Source organism: Callospermophilus lateralis, unplaced genomic scaffold (assembly GCF_048772815.1).
Source record: "Callospermophilus lateralis isolate mCalLat2 unplaced genomic scaffold, mCalLat2.hap1 Scaffold_551, whole genome shotgun sequence".
In the NCBI taxonomy this organism is placed as follows: Eukaryota; Metazoa; Chordata; class Mammalia; order Rodentia; family Sciuridae; genus Callospermophilus; species Callospermophilus lateralis.
The window spans coordinates 315,289-342,515 of NW_027514479.1; the positions used below are offsets into that span (position 1 = coordinate 315,289).

Genomic DNA, 27,227 nt, shown 5'->3' on the forward strand with positions numbered 1-27,227 from the left:
GTCCTTAAAGGAGGAAGAAGAGGACAGAAGGATGGCCAAGGAGATTTGATGTTCAAAGATGTGATGATCCCAGACAGATGGGAGGTACAAGAAGGATCATCGTGTGTGTGGCTGGATTGTAGGTTGTAGTAGGCACCACTGGCACAGGAACAGGGCCTTGGCTTCATGACCTCCAGGGAGTGAATTCTACTAACAGTCCCAAGGAGCACAGAAGGTTCTAGAGCCTTGGGAAGGAGCTAGGCTCTGCTAACACCTTGATATTGGCCCACTGAGAACTAGACTGGACTTCTGACCTCCAGAACATTTGAGAATACATTTGCCTGAGTGTAGGCCCCAGAGTTTTCGGTAAATCATTACACCAGCAACAGGAAGCTGAGCACACAAATTATCTCCTTGAAACATCTCTGGAGCTAAGGAGAAAACCAGAACTTAGAGGGATTGTGTGATTTGCTAAAGTGATTCTTTAGTCTTCTCTGATTGACAGTCTGGGCCTTTTTGACTCTAGGGTGAAACCACTGAGCCTTTTCAGCCTCACTGTTTGTACAGGATTCCAGAATCTTATAGGTGATCTGAAGTGCTGAAGCAACTCCCAGTGATTACTTTTGAAAATGAGAAGAAAAAAAAACATGCAGTAAAACCTCAGGACAACATACTCAGATCCCTTTTCTAAAATTGCAAAGTCCTTTTGCAGGCAACCCAGTTGAACTGCTTGTAGATTATGGGCCCAGAGAGATTTTCCTGAGTCAGTACCCCACAGCATTGCAATGCCACCATTCCTTGACAGCAAACAGCATCCTAAAATGCAAGCACAGGGGGACCAGGCAAAACTGGGACCCAAGTTGGTAGACCCAGTCCAGCCCAGTGTGTGCCACACAGAAGAGATTGCTGGAACAGGAAGCTAATTAGTGATTTGGAGTTTGATTTTGTAAACTGGTTTCAATAGGACAGTATAAACCAGTTCCTTTGGACTGTGCTAGAAGCTAAGTCTTCTGAACAATTGCTAACTATGTTGTGGGGACATTTTAGTAGTTTGATTGCATACATGAATTAGAGAGCGATTATTTCCCCGGGACTCTCTGGGTTACACAACAATAAAGCCACTTGTCCTCACAGTAGTATACAGAGTAGGCAGAGGTTTTAATCTTAATTTTAAAAGGGGATTTTAAAAAGATTAAGAGATTTAGCTAAAGGCATAAAGGAGAGATTCACTCCCACAATGTACAGGGATGTTGTAAGTTCCGGAGTCTAAACTGGAATTTCTGACTTGGACATGTACAATCCTTAGTTTTTTTCATCTGTTAAATATAGACAATAATTCTGAGCCTCACCTACTTGTATAATATAAACCTTTAGCATAATGACTTTGGTAGATACATTGACAATTAAGGATGAGGTTATGCTACAAATAAAGTGTTGAAAGTAACACTGGCTGAAAAAGGAGTTTCTTGAGTGTTGTTTAGGAGTTCAGTGGTTCCTTGGTCTCTCTGAAGGTAGACATCAGGTCTGCCTTGACTCAGGTACACACACATGCACCAGCCCTCATGCTCTGCCACCATCCTCACCTCATGAACCAAGAAGACTGCCTGAGCTCCAACCTCACACTGACATCCCAGGCAAACACAAGGAGGATGATAGAAATAGGTATACTTTCTCCATTATAAGAGACTTCTCTGAAATCCCATATAGCATTTTCCCTTGTACCTTATTGATCATCAATTAGTAAATTAGTTCCCTGCTATACTGAATAGCAAGAGAAGCTGGGAAGTTTGGGCTTTTTTTTCCCCCCTTGGAAGGAATTCGCCCAATGAAGAACTAGGAGTACATTTTCCAGGAGACGTGTGCTTGCCACTGCAGCAGAGTCCCTGCTAAAGACAGATAGTTCTCTGCCCCTTCGGGCCGACTGTCCCTCCACTTAGTATTCTGTATGTCTAGCATCTCTGCTGCACATAATAAGGAGATTTTTCAGACAGGAAGGTAAAGTGAGGAGTAAGAAATGTGTTTAAGGAGACGGTACAAAGAGCTGCAGTCCTTCCCAGAACTATGGTTTGAATTCGTTTCTGTCTCTTAGACAGCAAAAGCATTGACGAGCCAGGGCCTCGATGCTCAGGGAGAAGACTGCTAGAAGAAATTATAGAACAACGTGCATATCTGACTCTTCTCCAAGTTCAGGGGCAAGCAGAGTGGGCTGCAGCCTTCCCTTGACTTGGAAGCCCCCTGTCTTTCCCTCTTGACTTGGACTGAGGCTCCAGCCAAATCAGGGGAGCTCATCAAATGCTAGATTTGCTGTGGTGGTTCAGCGTTGGGCTGCTCCAACTTATAAAAGCTGTTTCTAGTCTCTTTCAGGGGACAAGTGAATTCATTGGGGGACAAGTGAATTCGTGGATGCATTTGAGAATAGAAAGGAAGATAAAATTTTTGGTAAAATGTTTGAGTTATTTATAATAAGATTTGAAATTCATTTGATTTTTTTTCTCATTAGTTAATTATTTTGATAGGCAAACTTGGATTCTTCAATGAATAAGAGATATATAATCAGTGGGAAGCCATATAACTGAGTGGCTATTGAGAGAAAAATGCATTTTGAATAAGTAAACATTCTACTATCTATAGTATCATTCAAAGCCTAAGTCAGATTAAAAAAAAAAACAAAGTTTGAATATGTTCTTTTTTGGTGGGGGAAGTTCCTTGAAAATAGATGAGAGATAGTGGAACAGAGGTAAGGATTGAAGGAAAGGAAGGAAGGACAGGCAGGGGGGGGGAGAACTGCAGAAGGAATCTGATCAAACCTGGGTACACAGTGAACATACCACAGTGAGTGCTGCCTTTGTTTCTAACCATAAGGCATGAATTAAAAAAAAAAAAAAACTCCAAGTAAATAGAAGAATGACCAGGATTGTAAAAGAAGGGGAACGGGGTGTGGAGGGAGGAGAGGGTAGGGAAAGGGAAGCACTGGGGTCCAATCAGAGCCACTTAATCCCATGCTTTATGAGTGTGTCAGAATGAACCCCAATATTATGTAAAACTGTAATGAACTAATAAGAAAAAACCTTTAAAATTATGTCTTTTTTAAAAAAATTTAAGCTATTTTATTTATAATCAATAAACTCTGCTTAAACATCTTTATATGCATAAACCCACCTCACAATTGTTCCATGTCATGAGATTGACAAGAAAGGACTTTTGCAATACTCTATAAAGTGACATGAATTACTTTTTTATGAGAAATGTCCACATATCACCTTAAAAGCTAAAAAAATAGCCACATGCATTTAAAAAGTAGAATTAGAAAAATAATTTTCAATTTTAGTATAAAAATAGATTTGAGGAAAGGAATAAAATCCCATCTTTGTAGCACCATTATCTAAAAATGAAAAAAATATATGATGTAAATTCATCTTTATACCTATTTGCTAAAAATAAGGAAGAGACAACATAATTCTTTTTGTATGTGGGAAAAGCAATACAAGAAGTTCGAATTTTTTGCCTAAAAGGTAGTGATCAGCAGAGATGAGATCAAAATTCTACATGAGCTTAAAACACTAAACACTATTCTCTTAGAAGCATTCTCTATAATATTTAATCAACATAAACGAGGAAGACTACTTTCAATTTCTTTGAATGTTATAATCATTGACCAGAATCCTGGCTTTAATATCCATACTACTTATCAGTAATACATCACACCTTTATTTTAATTACTTATTTAACATGTCTTCCCTGCCAGATGACAGGTCCTGGAAGACAGGAAAAGTGTCTGTAGAAACTGATTTTTATATATATATATATTTTTTTCATTTAATACATAACACATAGTATATATTGACATATTTTATGAATTATGTAATTATATATGTACTATATATAATTAATTGTTATATAAGTCACATAATACTCCTGAGTGACTATAATCCACCTGTTTTTAAAGTTTTTATATCAGCACAACAACCGCTTTGAAATTACAAATCAGCCATGGAAATTGGATCTAAGTCAGTGAGTCACTTACTTAGCAATTCCTGAATTGCTTTGGAGAAACAAGAGTTATTGCTCTCAAGTATGGAGAGGATGTGAGTTCTGTTTCAACAAGTGTTCCTGCCCAACATGTCCTGGAAATGCTGTTCTGAGTAGACACTAGGGCATATAGTGCAAACAGTGAGTCCTGAGCTCTTGGAATTATGTTTCTGTGCATTCATTTGGAAATTCTTTGAGTACCTACTTCATGGACCAGGCACTAGGTATTTACTTTCTGTCAGAGAAAGCCACACCATCGTTTGCAGCTTTTCAATGTACAGCCAGGTAGCACAGGACGGTTACAGTAAAATTCAGTTTGCAAGGTTCTGGATATGCAAGGCGGAGATCTGCACAAGCATTCTGGAGAAGACTGGAAAGATCCTGGGGTTTTTGGAAAAAGAATTCTCCAGGCCAAAGAAATAGCATGTGCAAAGCACAAAGGCCAGGCACAGGATAAAGTCAACAGAATAAAATAAAGGTAGCAGCAGGCTTATCAAATCAAATTTATGTTGGAGAACGGGGACCAGGGCAGCAGTGGGTATATTGGAGTAGGTGGAACCCCAGTTAGCAGCCCTCCACCAGCCTGCACACGAGAGCAGAACAGAAAGAGCTAACCAATGGAGGTGGGATTGGAAAGAAGTTTTTAGAAGTCTGAGAAGAGCTTAATGCTATAGGACCTACTCACTGATTAGACTTGAGAGACAGCTAGGCATGGGGGTGAATCCTGGATTTCTGACTTGGGCATCATACATTGTGGTGGACCCATTCGTTGTGACAGGGAACCTCCCCAGAGATGAGGGAGTAGGGCTAAATATGCTGAGCTCCATTTGGGATTGGTTGATTTTTAAATTGCATGTTGAAAAGTGAACTGTGTGCGTCTCCATCCATCCATACACACACCTACCATATCATCACCTTTGTGCAGGGTGGCGGCTTAGTGAATGTGGAACTTGGGAGTTAGGGCTGCAGGCATCACAAACATGGAGATGGCAGTCAGTGCATGGTTGTGTTGGAAGGTAGATGTCACTAAGTGGCTTAAAGTATGCATTGTACCCCTGAAGCACTGCACACTCAGGTTTTAACTAGAGAGACCTGTTTTTTCCAAGCTCAGTTAGTAATTGATTATTAAATAATCTGAAATTTCTAGCATTCAGGATTGGGCAAAGATCATTTTTGGATTTTTTTTCCTTTGTGTTTGCATCTTCCATTATTGAGTTACATTGCTGCATTTTTTCTTCCCTGCAGGAAGCATCTTTCTGAATAAACAAAAACGTCTGGCCTCCTGAACATCTGATAATATTTCACCAGGTGTTGCTGTTTTAATGCAACTCCATTCACTTATTCACTTGAATTCATGTGTTTCAAATAAAAAAAGAGTCAAAATAAAATTGGATCTTTTGTCTCCTTTAAGGAAACGAAAATTGAAAATGACTCTTGGGAATATGAATAGGCCTGGCTTGGGAGAAGAAATAGCCAGTTGGCATATTTTAGAGAATGATTAGCTTTTCTCTGTCATTCACTGGTACTTAAAACACATTAGCCAATTATTTTTAAAAATGAGGGCTTTCATTTCAATGTTATTGCTTATAATAGTAAATATTTTATTGCAATAGCCTCAGTTCAAATGAAAGTCAAAGAATGGCCCATTACATCTAATTAAACACATTAAAATTGTTTTAGATATTCTATGCAGCATTTAATACTATAGAAATTTATTTGCTTTTTAAAGAAGTAGGAAAGATTTTTTCCCAAAAATTTGAGTAGCCATAATCTAGGTAGCATTTTCAAAATGCATTAATCAATTCTTGATGCATGGGTCTAGTTGGGAACTGGCTTTAAAATGCAGTTAGTATTTTATGCTGTTGATTCCATTTATATGAAGGTCCCAGAGAAAGCTCAGATTTCGTGACAGAGAAGAGTAATTACTGCTTGGTGGAGGCTGGGTGTGGGTGAGGAGGGAGAGTCGGGGGCAGGGGAAGCTTCCAGGGAGAGAAAGCTGTTCTAACCCTTGATTGTGATGGTATTTATGTTCGTGACTGCTTGTATTTGTAAGAACTCACAGAACTGTACCTAAAGAGTGACTTGAACATTGTATATAAATTATGCTTAACATACATGAAATTTTACATTCATTTCATCCTGCTTCCATGAGTAAGTCCATCTAGCAGTTTAGAAGATCAAGAGATGCTCTCCCAGATGGCCACTTGTTCATCCGAGATACCTTGAATGATTCACCAATGGAGAATCTAAACATTTTCCAGGAACCAGGATAATTGTGACAGAGCTGGGACCACTTGGCATCTCTGTCATGACCTTAAAGCTTTGGTGACGATGTGCCTGGGAGATCTGTGATTCTCCAGCAGGTAGTCAGCTGGTACCGCCCCTCTACCACCATCTTGGCCAGATAGTTTCTGTATCCATCTTTCCTCTTCTTTCTGGCTCCCTGGCTCCTCTAATCACAATGGAGTCCCTTTTCCTTCCTGCTCTTCAATTTGCTGGTGCCTTCCCAGGAGACTTCCAGGGCCTCTTCATCCAAGAGCCTGACTCTGTCCCCTTCCCCTTCACCCATGTGTACCCATCTAGAGGGCAGCTCTCCAGCCCATGTGGGTGCTCAGTGAGCTTCAGTTTTTTCACTTGGCTACACCTGAGGTCCCTGCTAAGCCTGTACTCCTGAATGCTTGCCTCCAAGTTCATTTCTAACTCTTGAACTTTGAAGCACAGGGGAGGATTTTCTTTCATATGAACCATGCTGGTGCTTTAAGATACTGTACATTAGCTGATTAGTCATTGACGTTCCTGTCCTCTACTTGGAGGGAGAGTCCTCCATCTGTCCACTAGTTTGTGATATCATTATGCAGTGCTGGGGACTGTGGACCGACCCCACTGGTAATGTATAGATGAATGAGAAATACCAGGATCCCTCAAGGAGCCTACAGTGGGTGTGGAATGTGGAAAACTAAGCCAATGACCAGGATGGATAGATTTTATGATTAAGGTGACCATATAATTTGTTCTACAAATTGGGACATTTTCAAAGGGAAGATGGTACTGTTAGTACTGCCTTCAGGACAGCATGAATGAACTAGGACAGGCAGAGGACACTGGACACTGCTGTCTTGTCCATGAAGCAGCTGCATATCCACCAGTAAGGGGCACAGAGAAGAGATTCTGTCTCAGCCCTGGGTCCTGGGAAAGCATTCCTCCAGGAGGGACCCCTCACAGGAAGTGACATGAAAGGGAGCACAGCAAAAGAGAAGGGGAAGTAGCATCTACACAGAAAGCATTGCTTAGTTAAGAAGCGAGGCCTCTTATCTATGCCCGTATTCCAGTTGTGTCAGTGGCCAAGATCTTCTCTCCTGATCACAAAATATGGAGAGCCTGACTTGAGATCTTTCCCCATAGACACCCATCCCTCTCCTTCCAAGGAGGTGAATGCTGGAGGAAGTTTAAAGGGACAATGGAGATTCCAGGGTAAATGTGTGCAAGAGTCTCAGAGTGGGGAGAAGAACCTCCTTCCCGATCTGGTTTCCCAACCTGCACCTCCACGTCACCAATGCTTTTTGTGGGGCTGCTCATTAGCCTCATAACTCCCATTCTCCATGAGAAAATTAGGAGCATGTGCAAGTGAAGTCATTGCTATCCAAGGGTTTGGAAGTGGGCTGGGACTCACAGAAGGCATTCTGTGAAATCACGTTCTCTCCACTGTGCCCATCCACCACCCAGCATGTTCCTACACAGCTTCTGCATTAACTGCAGGGTAGCTAAAGTTTCAGTGCATTTGAATCATTATTTACATGAATCAGTCATACCTAACTGGTATGCATTATATTTTGTGTTAATCATCTGTGTGACATGAAGTTAAATATTAAGTTTCAATGGCTTCTTTATTTAACTTTAGCAGGTACAAGGAGCAATATATCAAATGGGTCATATCTTGGGTCTGTTGCCTATCAACCTGTGTGTTTTAGACAAGTTACATAGGCCCTGAGTTTTGGTTTCCTTATGTAAAAATCCTTGACTTACAGGGTTAGTAAGCCTGTTGGTACCAGTTGCTTAGTATATGCTCTTGGCAATAGGTGGCCAAATGAAATTGTTTGTATCCGACAAGCGGAGAAACACATGGGTTCCTTTGGACAAATTAGGTAGTACTACCCATGCCCCATTTCTTCCACTCAGTGGAAAGATAATAATAGTGTTTTTAAAGTCCCTAGCTTCTACATAGGTACTCAAAAATAAGTACCTGATGCCTTTGATACTATTTTTAACCTGACTTGATTTTTTTTTCGTAGTGTCAGACACCTTCAGAGTACCTGAATGGAAAGGAAAGCTTGTACCTTTCTTTATGGTGCAATAATCTCTTTTATATTATTCAAACTTTCTTCAGTAAATGAATTCCACATAAATATCATGGTAAAGACATCAGCGACAAATGGTCTCTGAAAGTGTATCAACTAAACTTTGCAGATGACCAAGTGTTTCTTAAACTGAGCTTCCAGATTTGTTTTTGATGGATTATGAAAGTTGGGAACTTTGTCAATGTTATAATTTCGGTGAGGGAAAGCTGATTAATGAATCTGAATGAGCCTGTCAGAATATACTTTAATCCAGTTTGTTGCAAGAACTGGGTAAATTAATTGATATCCATGCCCAACTCAAATGTTTTATTTGCCTGTCAGAATACACTTCAATCCAGTTTTTTGCAAGAACTGGGTAAATTAACTGGTATCCATGCCCAACTCAAATGTTTTATTTATTTGGAGGATCTTCCCATGCACATTCCTTTAGTCATACTGCAAGTCTCACCCAAACCCTAAAGCCAGTGTACACTTGTCCACAGTCCAATCCATTTTCCTTATTTCTGCTCTCACTCAAAATTACATATATAATTATATGTGTGTGTATACAATTAATTAAAACAAACAAATATATTATGTTTTAATTAATTGTATAAAACCAAAATATCATTGCATACCACTTTTGCATATTTTTCTGCTAAAAAGTTTGCAATAGGAAGAAACAGGAGCTTTCCCTTAAACTAAGCATACTGACTCTTTGGTACCATCAGTATAGAAGTGGTAGAGCATACACCATTGCCTTTTCAATAACTCTTAAAGAACAAAGGAGGAGATTTCCCTTTACATTCTTCACGTATGCTCTAACAATTTCCTCTGGCTTGAGTTTATTTTCTTCTCAACCTAGGAAACTCCAACTCATGTCTCAAGGTCTGGCTTGGTCTTACCTGCCAATAGCACTCTTCCTGAAGCACAGTGGGCAGCCATAACTGCTCTTTCTGTTTTGCTATGGTGACTCCCTCATGTCTGTCATATCAGTTATCCCACCAGGGAATTGGCAGTTCTTGCAGAATGCAGCGCACTTGAATTCTGGCACAACCCTTGCCTTATCCATCCTGTGTTCCCAGCTCCTGTGGCATACATCTTTGTTCATGTCAACCTTCATTCACTCCTCAAATATTCATTTAGCATCTACTGTTCCCACTAATGATTGCTGCATAACAAATAACCCCGAGGCTTAATGGTGTAATAGAACAGCCATTTTATCATCTCTCAGGGTTTCTATGGGTCAGGAGTCCAGGAACACTGCAATTGGCTGGATGGTGCATGCTCAGGCTATCTCAGTCGGGGCTAGAGCAAGAGAAACCAGAATACGCTTCTCAGAGAGACCTTTCTCTCTCCTCCTGCTGTCCCAAGACCTCTCATTGTGGTCTCTATACACAGCTATTAGGGGTTTCCTCCCAAAGGGATGCCCTTTCAGGAGTCAGAATGAGTCCTTGAGCATCCACAGGCATGAAAAGTGAGGATTCACAGTAGCAAGATGGAAGCCCAATCATCTAGGCCCCTGAGTTGATTTCCTGTTCTGTAGCAAATGCCTGAGAGATCAACTTATAAAGAGAAAAGGTTCATTGTGTCCCACAGTTTTAGAAGTTTCTGTCAATCATCACCCATTGTTTAGGGCCTTTGGTGAGGCAGCACTTTATAATGGCAGCATGTTTGAAGCAAAACCACTCTCCTTAGAGTTAGGAAGGCAAAGAGGGGAGGAAAGCTGGGTCCTCCTATCCCCTTTGAAGACCATCCTCATCTACCAAAAGACCTCCCCCAAGGCTCCCCATCCTACTGCTTCTACCAGCTCCCAATACCTGGGGACCAAGCTGATTCCACATGCCCTTTTGATAAACACTTACAATCCAAACTCCCAAGACCCAGTGCCATTTCTCTGCATTCCATTGGTTCCAAAGATCAAAGGAAGAGGAGCTGGACTCCCTTTTTTTATTCCTTCCCTGGACTTTCTTTAGTTATGCTTGACAAGTAAAGGTTGTGTATATTTAAAGAATACAAGGTAATGTTTTGACACACAGTGGGAAATGACTGCTGCCATCAAGCTAATTAATATATCCATCACCCCACATAAGTACCATTTTTAATGCATATGAAAGCAGTTAAGATCAACTCTCTTTCCAGATTTCAAGTGTACAGCAGAAAGTTATTAGCTGTAATCACCATGTTGCACATTAGACTTTCAGAATTTATTCATACTACATAACTGAGCCTTTATATTCTTCAACCAACATCTCCCCAGTTTTCTTACTCTCCAACCCCTGGCAAACACTGACCTGCTCTCTGCTATTATGAGTCTGACTTTTTAAAATTCTACATGTAAGCAATGTCATGAGATATTTGTCTTACTGTGTCAGGACTATTTCTTTCAGCAGGTCCTACAGATTCATCCATGTTTTTGCAAATGAATGGATTTTCTTCTTTTGTAAGGCTAATGTGCTTATCTGCTGATGGACTTTCTTATGTACTGGAGATTGAACCCAGGGTCTCATGCATGCTAGGCAAGCATACCTCACTGAGTTATATCACCAGAAACCCATTTTTAAAAAATTCTGTTTTGAGACTGGGTCCCATTAATTTGCCGAGGCTGATCTAGAAATTGTGATTCTCCAGGTTTAGCCTCCCAAGTATCTGTGATTATAAGTGTGGGCTGCTGCACACAGCTACTAGTGGACTTCTTAGAGGAGCAAAAGCAAGATGGCTTGGATATGAGGTAACCCCCAAGGAATCATGGTGAAGGCTTTATCCCCAGTGCAGTGATGTTCAGAGTTGAGTGATTAGACCACAAGGATTCTGATTTCATCCATGGTTTAATCCATTAATAGCTACATGCACTATTGGAAAATGGTGGAAAGTGTAGTTAGGTGGGGCATGGTTGGAAGAAGTAGGTCACTGGGAATATGCCCATGGGAACTGTATCTTGTCCCGGGTCCCTTTTCTCTCACCTCTTTCTCTGTGCTTCCTGGCTTCAGTGTGCTAAGCAGCTTTCCTCCAACATGACCAACTGCTATGATGATCTGTCCTATGAGGCCTGCCTACCATAGGCAAAAATCTTTGGAAAATCATGAGCCAAAATAAACGTTTCCCCCCTTTTCCCCCCTTTTAAGTTGTTCTCAGGTATTTGTCAAATGATGAAAAGCTGACTAACACACCAGAAAATTCCATGGGTTGGAGATCATGGTATCCATGTTTGGGAAGTGCAGTCGGAAACACGGACCATGTGCTTTGCATTGTTCTGGGCTCTGAGGATAGAGGATGAATTAGAAAGACATGCCCTCTTCTTCATGGGTTTTGCATAAGGAAGAGACCAAATATAAGTAAGCTAAAGGAGATCATTTCTTTAGACATAAAAGAAATGAAAAGAATGATTATATAGTGCATTTGAAAAAGGCCTTATTAATGAAGTAATTTTTTAACAGAAAACTAATCAGGAGGAAGGGCAGTGACACTGAAGTGTCATGGGATTGTGGGGAGTTAAAAAACATTAAATCCCACAGATGAATGTCGTTGAAGACTTGGCAAAAATGTTAGATTTTATTTTAAATGGAATGTGAAATCATTTAAGCTGTGAAAGCAAGAGTAACATAATCTGATTAAAAAATAACTCTGTCTGCAGTGTGGAGAGTGGTTTGAATAGAAAAAGGAGGAAAGCAATGAATCTGATTAGGAGACAACTCAGGGTAACTGGAGAATATTTAGAGTTAGATAGTAGAAATGAAGAAGAGGATATATTAGGGAGGTAGAACTGGATGAATATGATCCTCAGATGTAAATTTTTATATGTAATAATTACATTTAATTATGCATGAATTACATGGATCCCCTTGGCCATTAGAATAGAAGTCTCTAAAGAATAGGATCTATTTCTTACTCATAGTTTTCAAAAATTTGTAGTGCTTTATAAGTACTCAACAATACTTGTTGAAGGTTTTCATCCTCTCTTGAGCAATGTGCCATGTATTAAACATATCTATAATTTTTTTTAATTTAATTTGTTCAACTGTTCCTGCAAAATATGTAAAATTGATTTTAAAATAGATTTCTATCCTTGAGATCTCCTATTTAAAATATGGACAGTTCAGTTATAGTATTTTCTCCCCTTCTGGAAGCCTTTCACAGAAGAAGTGAATGGATATGTAGATGGATGATAGATGGATGGATGATGGGTGAATAGATGGTGAATGAATAGATGAGTGGATAGATGGGTGAGTGGATGGAAGTTTGGGTGTGTGGATGGATGGGTGGATAGATGGTGGACAGATGGATGGTAGATAAATGGATGAGTGGATGGGTGGGTAGGTGGATGGATGGATAGATGGATGCTCAGATGGTTGTATAAGATACAATTGCCATAGCATTTTTATACAAGGAAGTTATCAGGTAGAGTGGTCATGATGATTGCTGCCTTCCATATTCTGATGCTTCCATATTCTGATTTTTCATCTGTTATGAAATTTCTATCAAGTTAGTATACTTAGGTCAACTTTTCACTGCCTACAAAACTTTAAAAAAAATCATTTTGCTCTGTGACCTGTTTTTTACTTTGTGATCTTATTTGTGGATTTTCTAATTCTGTCCTAATGCAGATTTCATTGCTAGGGCAGTTTCTGTGGGAAGATGAGAGTATCTGACTCTTTTAAAATCTAAAATCCTGGGGAAAAGTCTATATATTAAGGTAGAATATATAAAAAATTCTGTTTCTAAAAAATGAAGAGCTGATTTTCTGACCTTTTACATTTAAGTGCCAGACAAATAAATACCTTTAATTTTAGTGTGAAGATATGGTTAGGCACTGAATTTTTCACAGTATTTATTAATTGACTTAGTTGGAAAAATCATAGTACTTTCAAGTTTGACTTAAATTTATGTTTTTCTAATTTAGATAATTGGAAATTCTTATACCTCAGTATATTTATTATTTCTTTATTACTTCCCCCTGGTTTTAATCACTCTGTGTCTTCTTATTTATGTTATTACTTGTATCATGTCTCCTTCCAAAGCATTTGAGACAGTTTGTGAAAGTACACACAGACCAAACATTGAGAGGAAAATTTGGAGAGAAATATATTCCAGATTTCTAATTGACTTAAATGTGAGTTACATTAGGGTAGCAAAAATCCTTACCAGGGAATATTTATTGCTTATAGCAGAGCATGTTTCATACCACAGGTTTAGAAATGTGCTACAGAACGAATGTGTGAGGTTCATTTATAGAATATGTGCCACCAGTTGTACTCCTTAGTGGAGGTCCACAATTTGGACCCAGAACTTTGTGCCAACAAATTAATGGAGAAAAAATACTGCTTATTAATAAACAGTATCCATAGAATGCAATAAAACCATTTGATGAGGAGATATACAACTCTCAATAGACCAAGAAATGCATACATGTGAATCCAAATCTAATGGATACTCATGAGAACCAAGAAAGGCAAAACATCCTTAAAACAAAATTGAACCAATTAATTTTCTTCTCTCAGTCCAGAGAGAACTATCAGTTTTAAAAAAACATTCTAGGGACTGGGGACATATCTTTGTGACAGAGCATTTGCCTAGCTTATGCAAGCTACTGGGTTCAATCACTAATGCTGCAAGAGAAAAGGCAGCTGGGGGGGAAGACTCAAGCCTCTGGAAGAGTAGATGAGTCATGTTTCTTTTAGCTACCTTTGTGTGATTTTTTTAATGTTCTGTTTATTACACACTTGGGCCTACCTATAAGGGTAGCACCACTGGTTTTTCACAAGTGCCAATGAAGTTCAGTCTACCACATTCTGAGATGAGGTGTCAGGAGCCCATGGTTGCTCACTGAAGCAGTTTGCATCACTTTATCTGTAATATAAGCAATAAAGTGGATGGTTTTGGTTTTCATTGATTTGAATCAGGGATCAGAGAAGAAGAGAGCCCAGGGTGGGGACCTCTGAGTCTTAATTATTATACTCTTTGAAGTTTTCTTTCAATATATAAGCCATCAAACCATCATTTATCTTATTTGTCTGGGATTTTTATTTGTTTGTATTATCATTTAATATTTGAGTATTTGTGATATTTGTGGATATTCTTTTGTTTACAGATGCAAATATTTCAAATGAATTATTGCCTGGGCCTCATGAATGAATTAAGTGCACAGTTGAATATAATCATTTAGACTGGAAATCCTGTTTAAAGGTCCTTTTTTTCCCTACAGATTTGAGTCCTCTAGAGAGAAAATTTTTCATATAAATTCACTTAGCTGAATATTCCTTTCATATAAATTGTCAAAGAATTGACTGAAGGATTTTAAACAGAATGATTAGACAAGTTACTTTCATATAAATTCACTTTCATATAAATTCATTTAGCTCCAGATATATTTGACCTGATAATATACATTTAGAAAGACTGAATTGAAGTGAAGCAAATGACCTTTTATTGTTCGTTCCATCCTTATGAATATGAAGGCATGTCTGTTGGTCTCAATTCAGTGTTTCCCCAGCTGCAGAGTGAAGCCCAATCTCCATCTACTCTAGGACTTCAGGTGCCTGCTCCATGGAACATGTGTGTCCGGCAAAACCACAGAGCCACTTCTGATTTCACTGCTACCTTCCTCAAAGGTATGATCATTAATAGTTGACTCTTTCCCCTTCCGCTTCTCTTTTCCTAGTAGATTGTCTGACTAATGATCACTAAACAAACACTGTTGGGTTTATAAGATGAAAGACCAGAAAGAATGAAAGTCTAGTATTATTTTTCTAAACACTGTCTGCAGGTGATCTTTGAACTGCAGGGGGAACAGTGCTTCTGCCAAATTTGTAGGTTTGAGAGTAGCTGTAGGTGAGAAGATACCCTGTCTTTTTCTCTGGTGTTTATTTTGTCTCCGTTTCATCAATACATAGTTCCTTTCCTTGACTGTCATTATCTAGCATATGCATGGTGAGTGCTTTTCTCTTGGAACTAATTGTATGCAAACAGCCCTTAGAATACTTGCTCAGAAGGCACTACCCAAAATAGCATTGTCAATTTTCTGTACAGCAGTAATCAGTTCGACTTCATGCGGTCTCATCTCTGCTGAGGTGCACTTCCTGAGTAAAGGAGGAGTGGCAGTGTGTTTGTTAAATCCAAGTTGAATAAGTTGCCATCATATTCAGAACGCAGGCAAAGGGAAAGCAGTATCTTCAACACCCTGCTTTATATATGGAGCACCCCACACTTTCCATGTTCTGGAACACACTGTTATTATGGATGCTTAAATGCCATCCTAAAGCACAGGTCAGCGTTGCCTAGACAATATTATACTTTCTGAGCAAACAGTGTTTTTTAAAAGTCATAAATTCAATGCCATCACTGAATTATAGCATGGATCATTAGAGCAGCTTAGAGTAATTACGTTGACTTATCCCAAACCATCCGCAGACTGCATAAAGTTAAGGGAAATAATTAACCTCTTGCTACAACAGGAAAGGCCAATAAAAATTACACATAAAGTTATATTATGAAACTGATCAAGAAGTTAAAATGCCACAGTGATTTAAATTGCCCATTACTCAAAGCAAACTGGAATACCATGTTTCTGAATGTTAATCTCAGAAATCTTTATTTAACCTTCTGTGCCAAGACTAGAGTCTCTCATTGTTATCTATATTTTCAGCTCTGTTTGCAGAAAAACCTGTTCCCAGAAAGCTTAGAAAGCAATTTCATTTATAGTGAAGTGGTATAAAATTTTCACTTCAAATCTTTGTAGGGAAGCTTGGCTTATTGAAGGTTTTCTGTTGAGAAACAATTACTTCATCCATTTACTGAATATTGTTTATTTTTATGTTGTGCAAAATGCCCTGTGGGCCTTTTATAACTTACTGGAAGAACCAATTTAGGAAGAAAATAACCAATTAGCTCAATTTTTATGATACACACAGAGTTTACATTCTTTGAGACTCATTATGTTTGTTTTCAAGTCCTCCAGTGATTCCTAAGATGTTAGTCCTGGCCTGTGAAGTTGTGCCTCATGTCAACATGGCCATGAAGACAGATTTACCCAATTTTACCTTGAGTTAATACGGTGAAGGACTTCTTGTTCTCCCAATATTCCAAATAATTTCTTATTTTTAGTGGAAATTTACTAATTCATAACATGAAGAGATAACTGGAATTACCTATCTTACTTTTGTGATATCAAGATCAGAAGCTATAAATGAAAGCTCAACATCTGATCAGTCAACAGGAGGCATTTTTTTTGTCTTTGTTTGAAAGCTTACTAATTCATCGAGTTTCCAGTTCTGTCCCCTTCCTGTCATTCAAACCAGATGAGTTTGCCTCTGCCATTTAAATGTCTTCCTAACCTTCTGATATCATTGTCCAGCTTCCTTTCTTTACATAGTTAAAGTCTCCAGCAAATCTTCATTTTCTTTTCATGGGTGACATTTGAAGAGTAGTGTTTTGGATCAAGTGATATTCTCTTTGTGTGTCATGGCCCCCAGATTTTACTGATGGGATCAGCAACTAGAATGTGCTGGGAGCAGTGTCCTTGATTACAGTTTCTCTTTCTTCCAAGGAGTTTCTCGATCGGATATCCCATCACTCTCTTTTCCTCAATTAGTTTCTCAATTTATCCTTTACCTCTCCCTCTATGTTGGCCTTTTCTTTAATAGTAATAGCAATTAGTAATTTTATCTTTGCTTTACGTAAGTGATTTCTAGGTTTTCAGATTGAGGATATAGTCTTCTTCCTACAGTCAATGAGGTACCAGAGAGGAAAGTCTCAGCAAGGATTGGGCAGGTGGAGGGAGAGAGGCATGATTTATACTTAAGTTTACTCCCCACGGTTCTCAAAATTCCTGATCTATACTTTCATATCTTAAGTTTTCATACATCTTTCTACTCTGCAGGGAATTCAGTTATTATTGCATACTAATTAAAAAAAGTCTTTGCTCTCTGGGAGACTAAGATATAAAGATATTTTTTGTAAAGTTCTTTGATTACCTTTTTGAGACAAAATGGGCTTTTATTTTATACTAAACAAATAGTCACAGTTCATGAAGGACATCAAATACAATGTGCTTTTCTATTGATTCCTAGGAAAATTCTTGGAATTTTTAAATTTTTTTAATGAAATTTCCCTAATTTGAAATACAATATTCTTGTTCCTTGATTTTCTTAGTAGGCCAAATATCCCAAACTCTTGTTTTTAACCTACCTTGATATAGTTAAGAAAAATAACACATGACTAGCAAACATTCATGGATAGCTCTCCTCAGGATCCAGGATCATGAACAGCTCCTGTGTACTGGTGCTAATTTTCCCTGGACCTCTTTACTTGAGAAAAGGTAGGAGGATGCAAATGAAAGTAAATCACCAGGCTATTAAAAAACCATACAAAATCAATGCTACCTATATTATTTGATACATAAACTCTTCTCACAGTGACTTTTTTTGTGACTCTGTAGTCATAAAGATGTTACACATCTAAAAATCTTGCAACAAATAAGATAATATTTAAAGCCTGAGTTGATATCCTCCATTCTATTCTAATATCCTTGGCATCTTACCTAGCTCTTCTATGGGTGGCCCAAAAAGTGGAAACATGTATTAACCATTCTGACACTGGGGCTCCAAAGCTTTTAAGAAGTTTGCCATCCATTTGCATAAATGCAACACTCATGCATTAAGAATATGAATCACAAAAGATAAAAGCCCTTCTCAGTTGTCAGTAGATAATATAGATATAATGATTTTAGGAATTCAAAGAGAGAGAATATGATCATGAGTAGACAACTTGGGCAACAAAGGTACAAGGATCAGACGGATGAGAGATGATAATCCTATCTTGTTCTTTCTTGGTGCAAGTGACTCCCCTTCTAAGAGTACTTCTGAATCCCCCTACCTTGGAAGTTCACATAAAGTAATTCTCCTTCACCCTCTCTCTCTCCTTCAGAATACTTCTCAAATCTCTGAACTTTTCACGTTTACTTAGTGGCTTAATGTCTGCAATTCTAGTAGACTGTTATTTCCACAAAGATGGAGACTTTTTATCTATAGGTAAAAAACCCCAGGGACTTTCCGAGTGCCTGTTGCATATAAGACACTTATAATATTTCCTTGATCAATTAGTAAGATGCTAAAGCTTTAAGTATTTCAAATGGATGCTCAAAAACTTAAAAGTAATATTAATCAAAGTTTTCAGAATCTTTACAATAGCTCATAGGTGACCACACAATTTTTATTTTTTACAAAACTTGAATTTTTATTAAGTCAACTGTGACTTTCCTAGTTCATAATGAAAGACAAGCAGGTTTCTTTGTTTCCATATATTTTTTTCAAATTTAAGGGAAATGATGACATGTCTGCTTTTTATTCTCTGAAAACTTACAAGGTTACCCCATGAGTAATCTACAACAATATATACTTTTGGAAAACATTTCACACTTATTTGATAAAGGCATTTACAAATTAGGTGCAATGTTAAGTAATGCTGTTTAGTAGTGCTGCATAAAAACATCATGCAAAGTTCAATTTGGTAGAGCATCTTTTCTTATTCAACTCTGTGTATCTATGCATGTTTTCTTTTCATTTTCTTTATTCCTAAAAGACCATGGCTTAGTTTATCAGACCTCAACAGTATTAGCATAAGATAATAAATTCTGAAAAAAAAAATGCTATTTATTTTTTGAAAAAAAAAGTTACTATTACACATTTATTGATCAAATGTACTTTTCCTTTAGATTTTCTTTTTTAAAAGATGGAGGACTCAAAATAGACAATGTGACAAAGGCTGACTCAGGAACCTATACCTGAACAGCAGAAAACCAGTTTGGGAAAGCCAATGGGACAACACACTTGGTAGTCACAGGTGCGTGTGTTTTGTCAAGATGGGTTTATCAGAGATGCGTTTCATGACATATATTATTATTATGGTTAAAGAAACTGGGCATGTGTTTTCCACAAAATGTGGTACATTGTGAAGGAAAAAAATGTGTTTGCGCTTGTGTTTCTAATAAGTGATGGTCAAGAACATGACACTGTATACTTCTATAGCACAGCACAGTGGACATGGTGGGGTACTTGGCTACTACTGTGCTGGGATGATGGGAAAATGGCATATGCTGATAATTTTTTTATTTTATGTTCTCCTATTGGGTCAGATCTTCTAAGTGTGCTCTCTTTTTCATTAAAATTGGTCTTTTCTGGAGATGTTCAAGCTCATCAAATAACTGTTGATATCGATAAGATTTAAGTTTTGGGTTAATTTTGTTCATTTATCCATTCAGAAAAAAAAAAAACGAGCACCTATTATGTACCCATTGTTTGAGCTGGATCAGTGGAAACATTGAAACAGAATCTGTAGTCATTCTTCTTACATTCTGCCCAAGATAGAGAAATGAAAATTAGGAAGAAGAAATAAGGAGATCATTAGAAGGAAGTATATTGCAAACAATTGAGAAAGTAAAGAGACTATATGAAGAAAGATGAGTTAGAGTATGAATCAAGATAAGTGAGATGGAAATTTTGGTACAAAGACTCCAGGGAGATAAAGGAGTTTACCAGGAGATTTCTAGGGTGCAGTTATGTGGACCAATTGTAGATCTTGCTAAGACTTTAGTTTTCACTTGAATTGAAAAGTGGAACTACTGCAAGGTTTTCAGCAGAGAAATAAGATGATGTGAAAGGGTGACTCTGGCTGTTTTTCAAAGTCTCAGGAGCCCATGACTGTTAACAAACAGGAAGTGATGACGATCCAAGTGAGATTGGCAGCTGAGGAGCTAATGGGATGGGATAAGATTCTGCATATATTCTGAAGGATAAGGTGTTTACAAATTGGATTTGAGGTCTCAGATAGGAGTCAGGAGGGACTGCAGGGTGTGTGGTGAACAAATGGAAAAAATGGCAGAACAGCTGAGATTGCTCAGGCTGTGGGTTTCAAAGCTTTGGGGTGAAAGAAGAGCATGAGCATAGTTTGGATGTTTAGAATATCGTTAGGATCATTCCCTGTAAAGCAGATCAGAGATTTGCCAAAATCTCAGTGGATTAAAATAGCCTGGCTTCACTTTTCATGCATACTGCAAGTCCTCAGTGAGTCATCTTTGCTTCCTCATTCAGGAACAAAGACCCCCAGTGTCTCCACCATCTGGGACAGTGCACGTCACCACAGAACAGGAAGGAGACACATCACATTACCTATTAGTTCCTGCAGAATTCTGCCTGTCGCTGCTACATGTAACTCTTACATACATTTCATCAGCCAAAGCATTGTACTCTGCTCTGCCTTAATTCAAAAGAGTTAAGAATTTAATCCTACAATGTACTTTATGGGAACTAATGGTGACTAACACCTAAGTGGAGACAGTGAGTAGGTGGTTGGATAGATGACCTTGGACTTGTGTAAATCAAAGATGAAGAGATACCTTTCACAGTTGTTGGCATATAGATGAGGACTTGAAGCCAAGACACCATCTTAGATCACCTTAAAAAGAATTTTAAAAAGGACTGAGCTTGACACATTCATTGTACATTAAGAAATATAGTAGCAGAAGTGAGACCTTAAAGAGAGATACAGAAAAGGAGTGACCAGGACAGTAAATAATACTGCAGGAGCATGATGTCCCAAAAACCAGCTGAGGAAAGAGTACGAGGGAGAACCAGTGATCAAGTGTGACAGAGCTTAGAGGCTCAAAGAATGAGACCAAGACTTTATCATTGGGTCTCATAGCAGGGGACCTTGATGAGAACAGGTTAGTCAGGGAGACCTATGCCCAACTACTGGGTTAAAGAGGCTATTTAATCAAGCAAGTACAGACCACATATGCAAGTGACTTTTGAAGACATTTTCTGCCACATGGTGTAACATCAAGGGGAATGGCACTGGGAAAATTGGAGCAAGGAAATTTAATTCAGAAAAGATAGAAGGTTCATGGTAAGGGCAGGCAGAATGTGCCACAGACATTTCCACTAGGGAAAAAAACGACATCAGTTAACATTTTAGCAGAGTGCCCTCCCATTGCGCTTATTCTAAGCATCTCTAAGCTTATTCTGAGCTTTTCAAATCCACGTACACATCAAAGGTTTGAGTCTATTTGAATTTTGATGTTAATGTGTTTTTTAGTCATTGAAAGTTGGTGAAAACACAGTAGTTTCTGTTTCTCCCACTATATTTCACAAAACCATAAAACTAAGTTGAAATGGATTTTTCAGTGTTATTATAACTCTTGCTTACTGGTGACTTTCATCTTAAACTTTTGTAACCTGTTGACTCAGATATGCTAATTATTTTCACAAAATTTGGTGGATCCCATGAAATGTATTATAGGACTGCATTAAAACATCTATTTTAACCATGGAGACTTTTCATTGCATAGATGTGTGAGTATACCTAAGCATATAAAAGCTCACACACTCTAGGGTGGATGAAGAATTTTCCTGTACAAATTGCTTTCATCACAACAGAAATGCTAAAGTTTTACTTATGAATTATCTCCCTAATAGAACCAACTAGGATAACGCTGGCGCCATCTAACATGGACGTTTCTGTGGGTGAAAGCGTCATTTTGCCCTGCCAGGCACAACACGATCCGCTGTTAGACATTATGTTCACTTGGTATTTCAATGGGGCCCTCACGGATTTTAAGAAAGATGGATTTCACTTTGAGAAAGTCGGTGGGGTAAGTCATGATATTTTTGTCATCTTTTTTCCTATTGCTCAAGTCTGTAACACCTGGCCTTTAAAAAAAACCATCAGGCCCATAGGTGATGCTCTAGAAATGCATATTAAATGAGTGAATCTGGTGTCTCAATTCTGTTTTGATCTAATTTTGTTTGTGTAATTACCAGAAATTGAGCACATTTACTTTAACCTGTAATTTTAATTAAAACTGATGCATGTCGCACTTATACTAAATGCTATTCTTCATGAGAGGTTGTGGTTAGTATCCCAGGACATGGAAATTACTCTCACACAGGTGTTTACTTTGAACAGGTCATATTATGATGGACTGGGGGTAAGTTACATTTGATAAGTATTTTATCTGAGTGCCTCGCCCCAGTGTTCCTGGTAGCTGTTCTGGACAACAGCAAAAGACTCTTCATTGTACAGGTGTACAAATTGAGGACTTAAAAAGTACAAAAACTTTGTTAGAGTCCCTTATCTGGTTACTGGTGGAACTTCAAGCCCAAATCTGTGGGTCTTCTTCAGGGTTCCATTCCATTGTGCCTCCTCATTGGTGAGGGTTCCATGTTAAAAATAAATAAATGAATAAAAGTCACAGATCTCTAGGAAAAATTGACACTTGGATAATGGCTCAGTGTTGGTGAGCCTCCAAGGCTGACCATCGACTGGTTGCATGTGTGTAACTTTAGGATAGCAGGGCCAGCCAACCTGCCATCTTAGTGCCTTGACTCGGAAACTTCCTACCGTATGGAGATGTCAAGCCTGGGTTTGTCCTTATGCATTTACCGTGTAGGCATCCCCTGAAGCAGAAAGCCATATCAGGGTCAATTCAAATACATTCATGTGGCAACACCTTATTAAATATATGTATATGCCTATACAGGTATATTAATGTATCAGGATCTTACACAGTTTTAACGATGATGCTAGGAATTTGAGGGTGTCCTCTCTCATATGTTTTAAACTCCTAATGCCCAATGCCTCATAATCTGACCCTTATTTGGAAATAAGAGATTATTGCAAAAATAATTTAGTAAAATCAATCTGAGGTCTTCCTGAGTAACTGGTGTCCTTATGAAAAGAAGGCTCTGTAGACAGAGGCACAGAGAGATGCAGACACACAGGGGAAAGAAGGTCATAAGAACATGGAGGAGTCAGAAGTGTAGTTATTCTGCACAGACCCAGAAGTACCTGGGGCACCAGAAGCCAGAACAGGCAAGGAAGAAATCAGAATTACAGGTTCTGGAGGGATCTGGGCCATACCAGCACCCACATTTCAGACCTCTGGCTGCCACGACCATGAGACGACATAATCTGTTGCTTTAAGCCATCCACTTTGGGGTTTTGCTAAGGCAATTCCTGGATATCAGTATGAAAAAGAGAAAATTTTTAAAAGAAAATGGAAAACTGAGATATTAGACATCTACCTAGAATTATGTACAATTGCAGTACCATTTTTGTTTTCTTTTTCTTTTTTTTTTCTTTATTTGGTTTTATAAGTATTAGTTTTCTAATTGTTCTCACTGAATCAAAGCTTTGGAGAACATTCTTAATTGGTATAGTCCCTTAGCCTTTCTTTTACTATAAGTTTAAGTGCCTCCCACTTTTAAAAATTGTGACTGTTTTTTTTTAATCACAACAGGGAAAGGCTTGTGCCAATATTTTCAGCTGACTTGCTGCTCCATAGAGTCTTTTGCAATTTCTCCTTCTTGGATGGAAGGTGTGGGAGGGGTAAAAAGTTCACATGTCACTCCCCTGAGGGTCCTTTACTCAGGGTGGAAAAGGCTTCTTCTCTAGCCCAGCTGTTCTCCTAACTTAATTCTTAAATCAAGAATTCAGTTTGAGGGGCCAAGGGTGTGGCTCAGTGGTGGAGCCCTTGCCTGGCATATGTGAGGCCCTGGGTTTGATCCTCAGGATTGCATAAAAATAAATAAATAAAATAAAGGTATTGTGTCCATCAATAGCTAATTCTTTTTTAAAAAATTCAGTTTGAAATATTAATTAATTTTGCCATATAATGTAGATGATTATGCTTTAGATTTATCAGCTGGATTCTAAGCTGTTGGTAATATTCCAACCAATATGGCACTCTCTGTCTTATTTAATGCTGAATAAATGTGTATTGCAAGACTGAATATCCCAAGCAGTTTGTCTGTAACATTCACCCCACAGCCACAAAGAGAGGCTCAAAGGCTGAACTCGATAGTTGCTCTCTAGAAGAGGAACTTGTAGTTAAGAACATTGGGGTTGATAATGTAATTTAACTCTCCTGATTTACATGGCACTGATGGGCTTCGCAGAAAGCATAAAATCATCTCTGTGAAGAGTCAAGCATCCGAAACGTGGAATTTCATAAATTAGTGCCATTGCTTGCCAATTCTGTTCCTTCTCTAACATGCTAGTTCATGGCCTATGAATTTTTTTATAGACTTGTGCCATTAGTAACTTAATATTCTCCCATCAGTATAAAACAGTAAGCCATGCAAGATGACATTGCCCTTAAGCACAAGCAATTAAGTAAATCTGTTTTCTATTGCATGAGAAGGGAATTATATAACAGCTCTCTCCCTCTGATTCTGTATTCATTGCAGCGTGCACATTAATCCCTAGATAGTCTGCTTGCCTTTATTTCCCAGTATGTTCATAGATATATTCCTTGTTTTCCAAAATAGTAAAATGTGATCAAAGAAGCTGTTGAGTGAAGAAGTTACCCAGACAGGTGGATAGTAAGAGCCAAGTTTTTGAAATGGAGGAGTGGTTTAGGTTATAGAAAATCCCCCACTTTGAACCAATTCAGTCAGTTGTCTTTGGGACTATACTAGGTATTCATTACTTATTCATTTTTGGAAGCACATATCTTTTAGGGAAAATAATTCATAAATTCATAAAGCTCCAATAATTTAGACCAGATATATTAGTTAGGCTTGTGCTTTGTGCCAAAGGAGTTTGACAATACTGGTCACAGGTTTCTGCAAGGTCAGAATTATATATTCAGAAAAGCTTATTAAACCAAGTATCTGTAGAAAATTGGCACAAAGGAGAAGTCTATGTCCAAAGAAGTGCTTCAGACTGTGCCCATGGGACATGCTGAAGTCCTTTAATTAAATCAGCAGCCAAAGGCTTCCACTTAAGCGGGACTGTGTGCTAAGTGTGTCTTTAAAGGTGTGGTGTGGGTGATTCAAGAAGTGGGATTTGTGTTCAGAGGCACCAGAGTTCTAGAGCACTGTTGCCCACTCAAAGATGCCTGTGGGTGAGCGGATCTCCTGAGTCTGTGTTACTTACTATCTGATCTCTCTTCACATTAGTGTTTGCATTTGCCTTGCTCTCTCCTTTCTGAGATCCGGTACATACTGGTCTCTGGAATGTAACTTTCTCTCCTGTTTGTCAATATCTATATATGTCCCTATAGCATTCTCTAGGCATAGAATGTATATATTAGTACATGTGCAGTTGGTCTGCCATTTGCAAAGTGGAATAAGAGACTCAGGTCAAGCAATACGGATTTGGTGATATCCTATATTTAACCAGCCATTGTATGCACTCAGTCTGCAAGGGGGGGGGAGAAAAAGAGATTCTGTTATTTACACCTATGTAATATCTTTCTTTTCCTACTTTAAATACAGCTTATTTTCCACAAGTAGGAAAAGGGAAATAATTGTCCAAAGTTTAAGAGAAATAGAAGAGCATCATTGGCTGGTATCTAAACACCTGGGACCTGGCAATTGAAGTCTGAATTTAGGGATATTCAAAGATATTTTTGATGTGCTTAATCAGCTAAATTCTAGGTATAAGATTCTTTTTGTGTTAGGAGCTCACTGTGGGATAAAAACATTCAAACCCAAACACACGAGGAGTTCACTGTGTATGCTCTGAGAATCCTTGGATTGTGTAGGTGCTTTAGCAATGAAGAATGTCAGAATCCACGCTGTGTGCTTTTCCCAACACTTGTGGGATTGGTTCTGTGATGAATTAGAATGTGTGTGGAAAGAAGTCACTGGAAGTAATAAGAATTTTAGCAGTAACAATCCGCCATTCACTTAACTGGCTCACTTCAATTTGATTGATTTCCACAGGCAACACAGTCTCACTCCAGTTATAGCAGCTACCCGCAAGCTTGATGCTTGAAGTATTTCCTAGCTCTCAGTTGTAGAGAGGAATATCTTTGAAGATGATAAATGGTGTGTGATAATATAATGTGGTCACTTTGGCTTGAACTGTTTGTGTGCAAGAACTTAAATTTTAAAACCAGCCATTCTTTACTATACAAAACCAGGTAAAAGATCACTTATAGATTTTAAATATGCATCTGTGGCACTTTTGTGTCACTTTGAGTTTTTCAATATATCCCTTAGTCATACTGTAAGTTTTATATCTTGTCCAAGTTAAAGGTGTTAGCTGATCTAGAAAGATCGTTAAGAAAATGTTTCCAGTAATCAGCCCACAAAATTGGATTTACCAGAGATGCTGTTATTATTCATGTTACAGACACTTCCACAAAGCACATTACCTCCCATACTGCTTCTCAGGGTGAAGATCAGGGTTCCCCAATTCCAGGCAGAAACAGCAAATGTAAAAACACTTCCCTATCTCAGCATTTTCTCAACCACATATGCAGAGACTCAGTCCCTGCTTTGAGTTGTTTTCCCAGGACTATGTTTCTCATGTATGGTATTTATTAACATGAATGGTCCATATCCACCCCCAGTGGAAACCCTGTAAAACAAATTTGATTTACAACAAGATAAGCAAGAGACAAACCAAGCACTGTGTAACGTATTATACTAAGACCCATAAAAACAGCAGAGTTACAATAAAAATCAGACTATCAAAGGAAAACTGTAAATGAAGAGATGTGCAAATATTTATCAGGCAAATGCAACAAAAGAGAGAAACGAATGCTAATTTCAAACAAAGAATAATGCATGGCAAACCTAAAGGGCAGAAAGAGAATAAATGTATTTTGAAAATATTTTTCCATACCATGAAGTCATAATAATCAGAAACCACAATGCCATAAATAATATACCATTAAAGTAGATAAGATCAAAGGGAAGAAATAATGAGAGACAATACTCTTGTGTACATTTTGAGAGCTTTTCTTTCAAACACCAGAAGATCAATTGGCCCAATGTTAAAAAAGGACAATTTGATGCTACCATTAATTGAAGCAACAGATACACATGAACAATTTTTCCTTCCAAAGGACAATGTACATTCATTTTCATTTTTTTACACCTT

At 38.2% G+C, this 27,227-nt stretch overlaps 1 protein-coding gene across 1 annotated transcript in view; it reads left to right on the forward strand.

The window, feature by feature from the left end:
* Positions 1-27,227, forward strand: part of LOC143388496 (contactin-3) — a 307,981-nt gene that overhangs the window by 231,368 nt on the left and 49,386 nt on the right. Inside the window, 2 exon segments of the mRNA XM_077108341.1 lie at positions 19,051-19,178; positions 21,809-21,984. Of these exon segments, the coding sequence (XP_076964456.1) occupies positions 19,051-19,178; positions 21,809-21,984 (304 nt within the window).